The 16,459-nt window shown below is 39.6% G+C and overlaps 1 protein-coding gene across 3 annotated transcripts in view; it reads right to left on the bottom strand.

Annotated features, from left to right (window-relative positions):
• Positions 1 to 16,459, bottom strand: part of LOC125011459 (RNA-binding Raly-like protein) — a 40,084-nt gene that overhangs the window by 13,448 nt on the left and 10,177 nt on the right. For 2 of the 3 annotated variants that reach the window (XM_047590685.1, XM_047590687.1), the window contains exon 2: positions 10,427 to 10,704. In XM_047590685.1, coding sequence (XP_047446641.1) covers positions 10,427 to 10,682 — 256 coding nt within the window. In that variant the 5' untranslated portion in view covers positions 10,683 to 10,704. The remainder of the gene's footprint in view (positions 1 to 10,426; positions 10,705 to 16,459) is intronic. The other variant, XM_047590686.1, reaches the window with a different exon arrangement.

Below are 16,459 nucleotides of genomic sequence, written 5' to 3'. Positions count from 1 at the left end.
ACTAAGTACATAACTTTGATACGATATAGGTGATTTAGCTTAAAAGCAAATGCCTGCCTATATAGCTAATGTTTTAAATAGATGCTGCTGATTAGCTACAATTACTGACATGCAGCATGGAAGCGTACCTGTGCTGGTCATGTGGGTTTTTTTTGTGGCATTTACCATTATTATGTAGTTGCTAATTGTAGTCACTGCTGCAGTCTCATAATCCTGTGAAGCGGGAGAGTCCCGAATAATCACAACTACATTGAATTTACCTTGAATTTGAGCTGTTTAGTTAAATTTTAATTTGAGATTAAATTTAATTGCCGACTTTGATAATTCTTTGAGCAAGATTGCCATTTTTCCAGGAAATTTGTCAAATATTTTATATAATTCTCTTTTCCTTTTCGCCAATTTTGTGATGGTTTTTCAGTATTTCTTGACACAGCATAAAACTAAGTAAACTGAAAGATTTAATTCCAGACTGAGCTGCAGAGTCATCTGTATCTTTCAGCTCATTCTCAATACTCAATGGAATTGAGTAAATCTTGAAACAGACATTTGACTAGTCAGCGTGTTAACTGAGTGAAGTTAAGAGTGACCACTCATAAATGGACCGCAAATACATTTGATGCACGTCCCACCAATGTTAAAAGCTCCTGAGGGCAGATTATAATTCTACAAGTTTACTTAAATTAAATCAGGGGGAGAACCTCGAGGCTTTTAATGTTTTTATTTTTTTTTTGTTGTTGTCTGTACGTGCAGATTAATTGCTCAACAGCTTGTCGTCCTTCTGTAATGACTTCCTTGTCCTTTAGTCTTTGTCCTCCCTCTTAAGGAAAATGGTTAGTTGGCAGTGCATAAATTTGGCAGCCCGTGTTCAAGTTCTTGAGCATTTAATAAAGTTCTTTTACCTGCAGAGCTACCGTCCATTAAGTAGGACGTGATGATAGTCTGCTAAATTTCTGTGTTGACTGGACTCAGTATATGGCACTTATTAGTAGGTAGAAGTTCTTAAATCCAAAGACATAAACTCAAAGCACAGAGGACAACATTTCGACATTGCTCTGCTACGTCCCACCGCTGGTATGTGTTGATTTTTGCATTAATCCTAATGAGCATATTGCCGGAGCCTGAGGTGAAGATAATTTTGTCTTTCATCTCTCCTGAGCCATTAATGCACTTTCTTCCATTTCCATTTTGGCATCGTTTCTCATGATGTAACTGCGTGGCTCTAAAGTGCAACACTTTGAAACATTTTAGCCCCTGGAGCCTGTCCATCACTTCCACCTAAGCACATGCTCATTAATCTGAAAACAAAGTGGCAGCTGCCACCTGCTTGAAACTACTTGAATGCTGAAACCTGGTTGCCTCATTTGGGAGTTCACTGGGAAACATAAAGCATTATATAATGGAGGACGTCACAGAAACTGATTCTTTGACAAAGAGCTGAAATGCCAAGTTGATTTATTGTTCGTTAATGGGGAGAAAGCATCTATTTGGGTGATTTATTAATTGTTTAAGGCAGTGGGTTGCCAATCTGTGGTTAGTGCCGCCCCCCTAAAATGTTTTATTACCCTTACAAAAACATGTCCATCATTACTTAGCCTCACACAGGTGCACCCACACCTGGAGCTGCTATGTGCAGCCAACCACCTTACTCATATGCACCTCAACAGTAAATGTAGTACATTTATTTTTTAAAATCTCAAGGCAATGAGACTTTTTTTTTTTTTGGTTGCAGTCAGAGAATAGATTAAAATAATTGGCATGCTCCTCTGGCAACAATTGCCTGCTTATGATTAAGTCTCCCAGACAGACCCGAATTGGCATACTAGCTATTATCCTGCGCGATTATTATGGCTGCCTATAACCTGTGTGTCACGTATGAGTACAATGCCAGCATTCACAATGGGTTTTAAGATGAAATGAGCTTCACAAAATCCATTTACATGTTAAAAAAATGCTGAGACACACAGAGACAACTTCAGACCAACACTGCAAGTGCATGGACAATTACCAAGTTTCTCAGGAAGCCGCCATTCACTTCGACTAAATAAAGTGGAAATGCGCAAAGCAATGATACCGACCGTCAGAAGAGCCTCAGTAAATCAACTTTTACTCAACATGTAGCGTTCATACTCACATCTCTGGTTGCGACGCCTGCCTTTGTACATGGTCATGACAAGCCTGGAAACAACGACTGATGCTCTGGGCTGACTCTGCTTCCTCTTCTTACCAAAAACTAGACGGACTGGAGAAGCTCTTCTTCCAGCCTCAGACTCTCAGCAGAGCCGCTCCGGACCGTACCATTAATTCAACTATTCCAGGGGGAGCCCTCGACTCAAATACACGGCTCAGCTCCAAAAGCAAGAGCACAAGCTTAACTAAAAAAACAAATTTTGCCTCTCTGTCTGTCGGTTACCGTGTTAGACTTAAAAACCTGTTTAATTACGATTCTGTATGAATGACAGAATCTATTTAGTACTTTTCTCCCCTTAAAAACGAAACGTGTCTCATAAATTTCAGCAAGAGGTCGTGGAGCAAAATAAACACCAAAAGCTGACATCACTGAATTTTGAACACCTTTTTATTTGTTTAATTTTTTTTCCCCCAGTAACTTACCATTTTGTATACATTATTTTCCTTATTAATGCGTTTGCATTACAATAACAAGTAGACTACATTTCATTTTCTTACATTAATCAATTGTTCTTGTCTAAGAGCCCAAAGCCACACTCATCATTTTATTTTTTTCTTTCTTTTTTGTCTGACCAAAATGACGTATAGTAATCATTTCACCACAATACAAAAGAAAACCAGAAAATACTTTTGTTCTTAAATGTGAAGCAAATTAAAAGAAAGTAACGATTATAGGAATGACTAAAGATTGAGAAAGTGGTAAAATTCAAACCATCGTTGCATGTGCATTTTTCTTTCTAAAGGCTAAATTTAATAAATTACAAGTGGCTTACAATTCTGCTGTTTGTACATCATGGTGTTCCCACCTTAGAGGCAGTTCTTAGGAATTGTATGTATAGTTTTATGACCTGGTTGAAGAACTCAAAAAATGAAATCATTAAGGCCCTAGCCATGACTAGTGAGAGCAGTACCATGTACTAGTCTTTGGAGGCACTGGAGAGAGTGTTTGTATGTCTTTTAGACACTGATGTTTTTATTTATTTATTGTCTTTTTTTTATTATTATTATTATTCCTGTTGCTGTTTGTCTCCTGTAGTATTTTTTTTCTCTCATATAAAAAAGGTGAATTTTAGCTAACAAAACAGCAGCATCAAATACTTTTTGGTCACGTGCGGGCAGTGATACAAACAAACACTTTTATAAAGTTAAAGTGGGTAGAATGTCATGTTGTCTATATGCATATTCAATAAACAGGGACAGTGCTGTGGTTCATGCTTTGGTCTCCACTGTCTCTTGAGTGGAGTATTCATCAGCTAGACTCTACTTAGGTGAGTTTAATAAGACCTTTTCTTGTGAAGTGACTGTTTCTCCTAGAAAAGGTGATGAGTGGGTGATGAGACTGAAAGAAAACATGAAGCTGTGGGATGTGAAGCCAAAACAAAGAGCTCAGTTGATGCTGACACTCTGAAGGAAATAGCACAGATGGGCACTTATTATCCTCATACATGTCATTTGGACCAACACCAATGTGTTTTAATGTGCAGTATATGCGTGAACATACGTGTGTCATGGTTTTGACTTTTGAATATTTTCTGTGACCCTGTTTGTTTCTTATTTTTGTAAAACTTAGCCATCTTGTTTGTTTCTGGTTTGTCATTATTATCCTGCGTCTGTTTTGTCGAATTGTTAATTCAGTTGTTTGTGGTATATACAATATTTTTTACTTCATTGCATCTGTACTTTCCTGCTTCAATTCACTTCTTTCTTTTAGTGAAAGTTGCATCGCTTTGTCTAGTGACGCTTCAGTGCTTCAAGGTTTTGATCTGAAAATATAACGCAAATATAAACGGTGAACAAATGAATACTTAAAAAAGCAGGTACATGGTGCAAAATGTAATAACGACAAAAGAAAACTGAGAAATTTGGAAATCAAATCATTTAAAAACACTTGAGAATATCTTGCTTCGGGTTTTCCTTTTATGAAACACATTAAAACGCGCTTAATAATTCAAGTGCAATTCAACACAGCTTTGCATCAAATTAATAAGGAAAATCTAACGACGAGAGTCACAAATATTTATTTTATGTTCAAGGTTTGTCCTTTAGAATAAAATCTGCCTTTAAATTCTACCTTTAAACCTGCAGAACATTTCTGTTTGGCCTTGCTAGTCAAACACCGTGTCTCATTCACTGGAGATGCAAATCAGTTTGCCATTGCCACTCTCACACTCATCCCTGTGTTTTTAATTTAAAGTAGATGGGCTGTGGGCAGATTGAAAAAAAAAAAAAACCTGAGCTCTCAGGGGTGAAGCAGCATCCTGATTCCCCAGCTGTTGCAGCCTTGTGGGCTCGAATGAGGAAGAAGCCTCGTAATTGTAGTATCTAATTACACTGACAGGGAGTTTGCAGCTGTCTCATGCACAGCCTGATGTCTTAATAGGTCCCCGGCCTCTTTGTTCTAAGTAAGAAAGAAGAAAAGACAAAGCACTAAAAGCTCATGAAAGAGAGTGGCAGAGCGTGATGGATTCGTGGCATCAAGGCTAGTGTCATCGACTATTGTCTCACTTTGACATCTTAAGTGAAATATTAAAAGCACATGTGTAATTATTTGAAATCCGGAGGGAAATGCAGCGACAGAAGAAGAACAAAAACATGGAAAGAACTCATTTATTTAAGACGGTTATCGAATTATGAAATAGTTTTGACTCTTTATCTTCAACCTAAATATCTCTATGAATGGTGTCATCATATTTTCATTGAAATATCCAACTCTGTAGTTCTCTTAAAAAAAAAATGTGATTGCGTATTCTGTGCAGGATGCTTAGCAGAGTTTTTTTTCCCCCTGCTGGAATACTGAGGACACAAATGAATGATGCATGCAGAGGGAGAGGAGTCCCAGTTATGGTCACGGTGCTATTCTCTCAGCACCATCTAGTGTTCATGCAGATGTGAAGTTGAGTGTATGACCAAAACAATATTGATACTGATACTGGCAACTTATAGACAAAGACATAGAATGCCTTCTACTATAACTGTGCTGCAGTAAATCTTCTTGCCAAGTTTCTTGAACGCTGATATGATATTCAGAACTTGTATAGAATAACTGAGTGAGCTGTTGATTCGGCTGTGTCTTTACTTTTAAGGCTGTGGTCTGTAGTACTATTGTATTGTACTCACACATGATTGTATTATTTTGATTTTCAACATAAACTGAACATTATAATAGTCATGAAGGGGGATTTAGTGCAGGACTGTTGGAATACCTCTGTTTTCACTAGTGTACCTAATGAACTGGCAAGTCAGTGTATAATCATCTATAATATTCCAAAACTCGTGAACATTTATAACACTGAACAAAAAAAAGGGCAAAATATTTTAATCAGTCATCTTTATTTTAGCTTTCATATTATTCTTGTTCTTTAAAGCGTACTTTCACAGTTCGTCGTACCTTTATGCCCTTATTTTAATCCTGTGAACCACTTTATGTTTTAAAAGGAGCCGTCCAAAAAAATAAAGGTTTACATCGAGCTTGAGATGTCTGTGCTCTTATTTTGTAGTAGTAAACGACCTTTGTCTTTTCATCACCTTTTCAAGGAATTTAGAGAAGAAGACGCTGATTTATTTTGCTAATATCACAAACAAACCCCTTAGGAATCTCATCTTATCTTCCATACATACTTCCATAATCCTCACTAGGGTCGCGATGGTTGCTGGAGCCTATCCCAGCTGGCATCGGGCGAGAGGCGGGGTACACCCTGGACAGGTCGCCAGTCTATCACAGAGCTAAACCACCTTTGAAATCCTGTGATTTAATACAATGTTCTGCAGTTTGTATTTTAACCACAGTGAGGCGCTCAAACACCACCAGAAAGCATCCACACGCCAAAGCCTCTTATACATTATGAACCAAAGCAGATATGATCACACAAGCACTGATTATATAAAGAAAGAAAAAAAAGAAAAAAAAAAATGAACGTGGAAATATCGATGCATCTATGTCCAGATTTTATCCGCATGAAGCAGAAACCAGATGGAGGAATGCTGAGGCGGTGAAACTGGAATGAACTGAGCTCTTCATCATCAGCAGACATCTTCATCAGGATCTAAGTAGCTGCTGGTCGAGGCCAAGCGCCAGAGTGATTGAATGTCACTTTTATTTGCGAGAACTACTTAAAGTCATCGTGCCGGCAATCCAGTCATGTCCGAAGAAATTAAAGTGAGTAAAGCAATCGGTGGAGCTCCAGTGTCTCATTCCTATTAAATCTACTCAAGCATGATGAGTTGTTGTACCTCAGCGGGGGCCGAGCGGCTCGCTGCATATTCAGGACATTACACATTTGGTTCCGACCCCCGTGACCTTCCTGTCACACGTCGTGCATCCAACCGGCTGCCTCTCCTGTCACTCTTCTCTGAGTAATTTAATAAAAGGGGCGAAATCTTAAAGAAAATATCAAGAATTCATATCTTGTGCAGGCTATGCCCGCCTCTGGCAGTATAGTGCAGGAGCCTAATGAAATATAAAGTTCATGTTTAAAAGATAAGGCGTTAAGTTTCATAAGGCAAGAGAAATTATTTCCACAGCAGATGGAGACATTACTGTAGGCACCTATAGTACCTCTGACATCCGTGGTGCATTGTTAATATGCTGGATTTATTGTGTGTGTGTGTGTGTGTGTGTGTGTGTGTGTGTGTGTGTGTGTGTGTGTGTGTGTGTCTATAGAGGCTTTGAGTTTAGGACACAAGGAAGAGCAGCCGGCGGAGCTGCAGCTATGCAAAGGAATATTTCCCTTTATCCCCCCGGGCTTACTCTTATAATAAAATATATTAAAATAAATATGATTGTGTTGTGGTTTGACAGAATTCTCATTAATAAGAGGCAGCATCTTTAAGAGGGTGCAGACGGGGGTATGTGAATTTGTGCCGGCAGCGCTATGAATATTTCTGTGGTGTGTCAACATAAATCGCTGTGGTGTGAATGACTATGATCCATTTGTCCTTAACTTGGTCCTATAAATGAATTAACAGTCTAAATAAGGAACCGTTTTTTAACTGTGGTGCTACTGTGAGCCCAGGCAACATTTATATACACCGATCAGGCATAACATTATGACCACTGACACCAACTTTTGGACCCGGTATTCATGTGGGCGTTACTTAGACATGCACCATCCACATAGACCAGACCAGGGCAGGCGCCCCCACCCCACAGCAATGACACCCCAGCAGGATGCAGCCTGACACAAACACACACAAAAACGGTTGAGGAACAACTAAAAAAACAGCACAAGGCGTTGACTTGGCCTCCAAATTCACTAGATCCTAAACTGGTCAAGTATCTGTGGCCCCTCCCCTCAACCCATAGGACCCAAAGACGCCCCCACTAACAAACAATCTGCTTCCAAACACCACATGATGCCCTCAGAAGGTCCATGTCCATTCTCTGATGAGTCACAACTGTTATGGAGGCACAAGGGAGACCTACACAATAATAGGAAGGTGGTCATAATGTTATGCCTACATTAGAATGAATACATTAAATCTTTACAGAAAGCAAGATGACAAAAATGATAGCAGCCTTATCTGTGTACAGTAATTACAGAACTAGAGCAGAATTTGATTGATTTAGCTACATGGACATTCTTGGTAAAGAGTTTGTGAGTCGTAAGTAATAGTAAATTAATATATGCAGAGTTTATTCTGTAAATTTAGAATCTGCCTCAGACAAAAATGACATACAACACCCACCTGCGCAAGCATCAAGTGAAAACTCATGCACACCAATTTTACCCCGAAAATCCATCCACAAGCCTGTGGATGCCACAAAAGAGAGCTGTTCATATGCACTTATCTCGGGAATGTGGTAAACACAACCCATTTGAAAGCAGAAATAAACACAGAATTAATTTTTTTGAACACACACACGCTTCTACCAGGTTTCATGCTAAGCTAACTTAATTACCTACTGGCTCTAGCAGCATATTTGACTTTCAGGCATGAATACAAATAATAATATTTCCCTCAAAACTATTCTTTTAAAAGGTAGCCAAGGACATGCTTAGTTTTTCTAGTGGTGTCCCTTATTTCTGACAGCAGCGACAACACTATAGACATTCACATTCAACAAAAACTTAATACTGAAATCTGCGAGCGCCACAAGATTACTACCAGCAACCGTGCTGTTTAGTATTTTTTATTCATTCAGTGCCAATGTTTAATCTGGCTGAGTTAAATGCTTCATCCACATTCATACAGTCATTCTTATATTTTAACCACTGACATGCATCAAAATTAACTTGAAATTAATTGATTTCTAAAAAATCCGTTTAAGTTTTAGGCTTAAGCCTTCATAGTCATTTCTAGATAGAGGAAAGTCACTGAGTTTATTTACATTAGACTTATTAGACGATGGCGTAATGACACATAGGACCAAAAATAACACCAAATATGTAAAACCAAATGATCTTTGAACTCTGACAGAGACGGATCACCGAGCACTTAATGCATTAGTCACAGAGACCTATAATAACACTAGTTAGTGAGTCATGTAATTGTCTGTAACTGTGAACTCATCCGTGCAGTTTCCCATTCCCACATGTGATTTCGTAACAAAAAACAACAAAAATATGCACTAAACTCAGCAAATACAAGGTGGAATTACAGCTGTGACTCCCACAGTGCTCTTATTCATATTTAATGAGAGAAAAGTCTTGGGAGGGACTTTTATTTTCCATGAAGGAAGCTGAGAACCAATCAATAAGTAATATAAAGAAGATTTACACCTATCCTCTGAACTCCCACGAGGACTGGCCTCTGGATGTGTTTGCTTGTTACCAACCATCCTTCTCGTCTTCTTCCTTTCACGGATGTTGGCTCATGGTTTTTAACTCTTTCTATATCCTAGAACATCCACAAGCTATAGCGTGATTTATTACATCACACTGACCATATTTAAGTTTTTTAAAAAAAAAGTATATACAGTATTTCACTGACTCCAAGCAGAATGGGCCAGATGGTTTGTTTGAAATGTTCAAGCTGCATTGATTAAGAACGAGACGATCATTTGTAAACCACTCAGACTCTGAGAGTCTGAAACGAAATCAGGGTTCATTTTATAGGGATTTATGAAATGATCTTTTATTATTGGTATTGACCCCAGTTTTATGACTCTTGTCTTGTTTTTATGTGAGTTTCTGTCTTTGTTTTTATTGGTTTTGCTGTAAAGGTTATTTTTGCTTCATTGTATCTTATTTATTTTGTTTTCACAGGGCTTTATTTTTCGAGCTGCCTTGAAGTTAATTAAATAATCTTTCAATAGTAATGTTCAGCATTTACAAATAATCTCTGCAAACGAGAGCAGAGCAAACTGATTATTTTGAGTGTATTTTTTTTTTTACAACATTCTCCTGAGATCTATGCATACTGGGCCAAAAATGTCCCAGATACATGGACAACTAAGAGACACAAAACAGCTAAAACACAAAAATATAGACATAAAACAGCTCAAGAAAACAGACAGACAGCTACACAGAGGCTCATATCAGAAATACACAGCGCAACAACAAAATAAAGATACAAAACCACTACCCTCAAACACACAGCTGCACAGAGACACCAACCAGCTACAAAAAGACAGAAAACAACAACAAAGAGACACAAAGAGACGCAAAACGACTTCAAAGGAGCACAAAAATACGGAGAACTGCAAATCCACACAAAACAACTTCAAAGAGACCCAAAACAAACACAAAGAGACATAAAACCACTAAAAGATACACGCAGCTACACAAAGAAAAACGTATGGTTACCACAACGTACAGACCAAGTACAAAGACACACAAAACAACTTCAAAGAAGCACAAAAATACAGAGAACTACAAAGAGACATAGAGTCACTAAAAGATACACATAGCTACACAGAGGAACCTAATGACTACAGAGAGACGCAAAAGAAAGACAAAATGTTTTCAGTCTTTCAGTCTTGCTGCTTAAGAGGAGTGACAGGGGGCCTTTAACAAGTCTGAGCCCCAGGGGCACTTGTCTAACAGTCTCAGAGCAGCATAGTACTAGTGTAAACATTCATAGTTTATTTCCCATCTGTATTTTCAAGATCCAGTGTTGACTCAACAGTAAAATCTAAACTAATGTCAGACGACAGCCTTGATAAAGACACTTCCTCCAGGACAAGACCAACAACCCCCCACGGTGGCTGAGGCTTTGGGACATGGGTTCAGTAAATAAAACTCTGTGCATCTTTTCTAGATACCATTACACCAACGCACGGAGCAGAATATTTTCCTACCTAGTGACTGTCCAGCGATCACCCTGGTGTTCTCCCCGGCGACGGCCGCCCTCGCGTTCCTCTCGCTGGCGTACTGAACGAAGGCGTAGCCCTTGTGCACCGAGCAGCCCACTATCTTTCCGTACTTGGCGAAGATGGCCTCGATGTCGGCCTTGGTCACCACAGCCGTGTTGAGGTTGCCGATGAAGACTCGGGAGTTGAGGGAGCGCGGGTCATTCTTGTTGGTCACGTTGCTGGTCTGGGTCTTCCCAGTCATCCTAGTCCTGCAGCTCTGCCTGCTGGGAGACACAGTTGAACACCGCTCAGAAAGCCATTAGGGTTAGAGTGCAGAGGTGGAGACACAGAAACGGTGAGAACCAGTGGGATGTAAACAGTGGTCAGAGCTGAAAACACAAACCCTAAATAATTGCAGGGCTTTTGTTATTTTATGTGCTTTATGTGTCATGTTTCTGTCCATTTGAACCTATTTCTGGACTTTCTTGTTTCCCCATTTCCTCTTTACTTAACAATATGATAGACTCTTACACTGTTGCATCTAGCAATATTTAATTAGGATCTGATTTTAAGGATTACTTGGTGATGTGTTGAGATGTCTGTTGAGAGGTTGCTTCACTTTTAAACTCTATACTCTTCCCAATCCTCATGTCAATCCTTTAACAAAATATAAATTTCCCAGAATCTTGGTTTGTCCCGCAAAAAAAGTAGGTGTGAAACGAGAATTTCTTTTTCTTCAAAGGTCTCAGGTCAACTAACAAAACAATTGCCGATATTTCTATGTTTATCAGCTCAGTGCTGACAAGAAATACAGCTTCCGTCACAGAACACAAAGAGAACAGGCAAATACACCTGCACTCACGTCCACCCTCCGCTGAGCACATAGGCAGAGACAGATTGCTGTCTGCGGGAGGTGAGAGGAGCTCTGACATGCAGGCAGGTGAGATTCAGACCCGCGAATCTGATACATTTCACTGTGCGCGAGGGCTGTGTGTGCACTGTGTTCCCACGTTTGAAAATAGAACATCACTCTGAAATCATGAGAATCCCCACTCCCCGTTGTACTTTGTGTTCGCCGCCTGCTACGATCTATGTGAGTTTTTAATGTTTCATAAGATAAGATAAGATAAGATAAGATAAGATAAGATAAGATAAGATAAGATAAGATAAGATAAGATATGCATCCCACAGTAGGGAAATTCTCATTGTTAACAGCAGCAGGCATTCAACATTCAACATCACAAACAGCGCATATATGGGTGGACCAACAAATAGAATATAAACATATCAAAAAAAAAAATATATATAAAGGCTATATTACAACAAACAAGTAAGGAAGTGGGTATGCAGACAGTGCATGTAATCTTGTTTATGTTTTACTGGTGTTCCCTGCTTTATTTTTGTTGTCAGTTTTCTTGTTAGATTTAAGTTTTACTTCCTCTTTGTGATTTCACTAACGTATCTTACCTTGTGTACCTTTTGTCCCCATGCTCCTCTCCTTATTGGTCTCACCTGTCTATCATTAATCCATCATTCCTACCCTGTGTTTTTTCTCTGTTTTCTGTTCCTATGTGTATTTTGGTTTTTGCTCTTTGCTTGTTTCTTTCGGATTTGTGTGTTAATTGCTTCAGCGCCTTAAATACCGTTTTTCGAGTTCGTGTTAAAGTCATTTTGTCGCCTTCTCCTACCTCCCCTTGCTACTAATCGTGACAACCCATCAGTTCCAGGTATTAATCAGTGATGGTGTCTGTGCTTCTCTTGAGTTGTCAGAATCAAAAAAAATAAAGAGCAAGAGAATAAAATCACAAAAGTGGGTGAGCAAAAGCAGCATATTGTGTGCAATGGTGCCAGTAACATCATAAGAGTGAGATGAATGGTGATAAATATCAAATTATAATAAAAAACAAAATGTAAACAATAATATGTAAAATAGTATTTAGGGTTCAGCAGTAAATGATGTGAAGCATGGGTTAAATTAAGAGCGACACTGTAATACTGCACATGAGGACATTATTACTACTCCATCCTTCTACTACCAAATATAAAAAATGGTTAAATTAGTACAGGAACCTAAAGTGAAAAGACGAAATAAATGAAAGTGATTTTGTGCAGCTTGACTTTATTCGTCTTTTCTCAATACTGAGCTCATGACCTCTCAGATTTATTTTACGACCCTTTGGAAAACTCTACACCTAGTTTAATAACCAGCAGATTAAAGTAACCAAAACCGATTAAACTAGTCTCATTTCAACCTGCTACACCAAAAAAAATAAAATAATAGTGATAGTGTTTCAGTGACGGATGACATTTTATTGCAGAACGAGTTCTGTTAATTTGGTCCTACTTAAGCACATTTCATTAATTATACTGCAGGGTTTTAACTTTAATGCAGGATGTTCCACCACCGGCCAGCTCATTGCTTTCAGCTAGAAACCTGCTCAAGCCACAGGAAGCAGGACGTTACTGGACACCTTAAAGGAATTTTCCAGTGACAATAAAGCCAACAAATGAGCTTATTACGAAACCCCGCAGCTTCCCCTGTTGCCTCCCATGTCGCCACAGGATGAGCGTCAGGAAATGTCAATAATCTGGTAAATCCCCTCAAACATAAAGGAAGAAACTCTCAGGGTGCTATTTCTTGGAGTTCTCTGTTGGCGATCACCTTTGTGTTGCGGCCATGAGTCTGTGCGCACTTCCGCAGTGAACCCTTTTTTAACCCACAAATTGTAGACACGTTGTCGCCACATGAGGCTTACGAGGCGTGTGAGGAGAGCAGAGAGTCTCGAATTTCCACACTCAGAGAGAAAAAGAAGATGAGCGGTTTACCTTGTAGCTGAAACAATCAATTTCCATAAAATCAGTTGTGTAACAAACACAACTTTCTGGTTCCACCTTCTCAATAGCAAAGAGTTGCTGCCTCATTGTTCTGTGCAATTTCTAAAATGAATGTCTTTGGACTGTAATTTGTTTGAAATCTATTCTTTTCTGCACTCTCTGATGTTTTGATCTGATGTTTTACAGCTCACAACCAATTTCTGTGCTTGTTTGAGCTCCTCCTGGTAGAAAACGCTCTCATGCTTATGTGCTAAATACGAAGCTACAACCTGCAGCGAAACAATTTCCTAGTCAGAGCTGTTTTTTTGTTTGTTTTTTTTTTTTACTTTTTTTTTGCACTTTCATTAAATATTAAATACACATTCTGTGAGTGAGCTTTAAATGTGCTGCTCTGTGGATTTTGCCACCTCTGTCGCGCCAGCTGTTTAACCCTGTTTCCAGTATTTATGCTAATCTAAACGGCTACAGGAGTAGCTTCATGTTTACTATGCAGGCACGAGAGTAAACTCAGCCTCCAAATGTGATTCTTAAAACAACAAACTACTGCTTTAATAAATAAGTAGCAGCTGGTGACGGGTTTTTCTCAGCTTCTTGTTATGATCCCGCGGGTGAATATACTGTATTATTTTATGCTCTTTTGTGAAAAGGTGCGATGGCTTTAGCTCCCATGCATAACCTGAACAGAAATATTTATGTACAGGAAGAGATGTAATGGTATCGGCAGTTATTTTCTAAAAATATGACCCGACATTTTCCCTGCTGGAGATGCAGGAGCAACCATGCAGAATGATAGTTCCCCTAAACATCCTCAGCCTCCCTACATCCCAAACACACACACACAGTGACAGTCTGCAGTCAGTCTCCTCTCGGAGTCTCTTCACGTCACAGTTTTCTCCAACCTACCTCTTCTTTGCCTCCACCCACACATAATCCATTCTAAATCTCCTCTGCTGCTCTTAAAAAAAAAAAAAAAAATCTCCTTTTGCATGTCACAGAAGGGAAGATAATTTACCACTGAAGCTGCCGCGCGTTTCCATAAAGTGGCGGTGCTGTTATTGAGTTTTGTGGAGTTAATTGGCTTAATTATCAACAGAGCAGAGCGAGGAAGTAACAGTCAAAAGCGACGCCAGTCAATCCAATCAAATCTCAAATCCCATTCACTCCGTCTCTATGTTTAAACTGCCTCAAAGCCCCCGGCGCCTCACCCAGCGTTCACAGTGACTGACAGGTGTGAATTGAACTGAATGGACCTCTTTGAGAGGAATGTGTTCAGAGGTGAGGCCATTAGGTGGTAGGCGGCTGATTAAGCAACCAAGAGACCATTTTAAGCGGATTTAATAGGCGAAAATGTGAGTTTCCTGATTCAGAGACATGCTGAGCCGGGGATACAGCGCCGCGAATGAAAGCTCTGGTCTTTGCTCATTAAATATTAGTTGAAATGTTGAACAGTGTTAGAAGGACTGGAGAAGTCATAAGGAAGTTCATAAAAAAGAAAGTAAGGAGCTGTTTTATATCTTTATTCCTACTTTGTTGCATTGTGTCTCTTTTACCTCTGAATTAGTAGGAAGGACAGGAGACACAGGTTAGGAAATATACTTAAAGGTGCCTTCTGATTATTAACAAAAATGATTTCCCTGCCTATTCACTGGAACACATTAAAACCAGTCACACAATGCTAGCTGCATTAAATGTATTAAATGACAGGAGTGTAATGGATCAGAGTCTGTCTGGTCAAGTGGGGGTCACTGGAACAGATCAAACAGCAAATGTTGTAATAATAATCTCTACGGATCTTTACAAGCATCCACTGAAAGAACCAAGTAGGGTTTTACTCACGGCACGATCCAAAACGTGCAGCTTGCTAGCTTGGAGGTTTATTATTGTTGCCCGTAGCAAAGAGGATTTTAAAAACTATGACAGACAACAGAGGAGAATACTTCCTCCCAACTGTCAAAACTCAACTTCCCGACTGTGAGAGAGACTAATACCCCCCCAAGAGCATGAGACAGAGTGAGACTGTGAAAGACAGACGCTGTGTCTTTTTCCCTATGAAATGTTTATGGATTCAGCTACCTGCTGCTAAATACTAGACCCAGCCTGTCAGTGCGTGTATGTCTTTCGATCAGCCACAACATTAAAACCACTGACAGGAGTAAGTAAATAACACTGAACGTCTTGTGACAATTCAGTGTTCTGCTGGGAAACTTTTGGACCTGGCATTCATGAGGATGTTTCTTAGACATGTAGCACCCACCTAGACAAGACCAGGCACCCACACTGTCCCATAGCAATGACCATCCCCAAGACACACAAAGGAAACCACTTTAGGAACAACTAAAAAAAACATGACAAACAGCACAAGGTGTTCAGCACAAGCACAAATTCACTAGATCCCGACCTGATCAAGTATCTGTGGGATCCACTGGAACAAACCACCCAAGTAGCCCCACTAAAACTCGGCCCCCATTAATAACATCCTGTTACCAGACACCACAGGACAACCTCCGAAGGCCCATGTCCATTCTCTGATGAGTCACAACTGGGAGACACAAGGGAGACCTGCACAATATTAGAAGGGTGGTCATAATGTTATGCCTCGTCATCCCAAACAACAGAAGGACCTGGAACAGAATAAAATAGGCAAATTGCTTCGCAGATGTTTTTGTTTCTGCGTCTGAATTTCAAGCCTGACGCAAACTTGCTTATGGACACAAGACATTAGCCTGACTAATGGTGTGTAGTTTCCCACAAAGTCTGTAAACTTGTCAAACTTCTTCCGGCGGCAGACAGAGTCAGAGAGGCACAAAGCAAACCACTGAAGCGACGCTCTAAATAACCGCAGGCTGCATCTGGTGCAAAAACACAACTGCAGGCAATCTACGGCCTGTTAAGCAGACATTCATAATATTCTTTCAGACTGTGTTTCGAATGCCTCGTCGCAGAGCAACAATCCATAGTTGCTTCAGCATTATTTTGTCAATTACCCTCAAATTTTGATGAAAATAAACACAGGGAAAAAGGGGGTGACATTATCCCTCTCTGAAAAGGAAAAAAAGGAGACTTCAAAGATGATTCTTCTGCAATATTCATTAGTGTCTAAGATCCTCAAAGCCTTTTAAGAAGAAGCATGTGGCATGACGCTGAGTGGAAAACGTCCCAGGCCAGAAAAGTCACATGCACATGATTCAAAACAGCCCAATAAGC

This window comes from Mugil cephalus, chromosome 7 (assembly GCF_022458985.1).
Source record: "Mugil cephalus isolate CIBA_MC_2020 chromosome 7, CIBA_Mcephalus_1.1, whole genome shotgun sequence".
NCBI lineage: Eukaryota > Metazoa > Chordata > Actinopteri > Mugiliformes > Mugilidae > Mugil > Mugil cephalus.
Note: the sequence above shows the minus strand (reverse complement) of the source record. Positions and strands in the feature narration are given on the sequence as shown.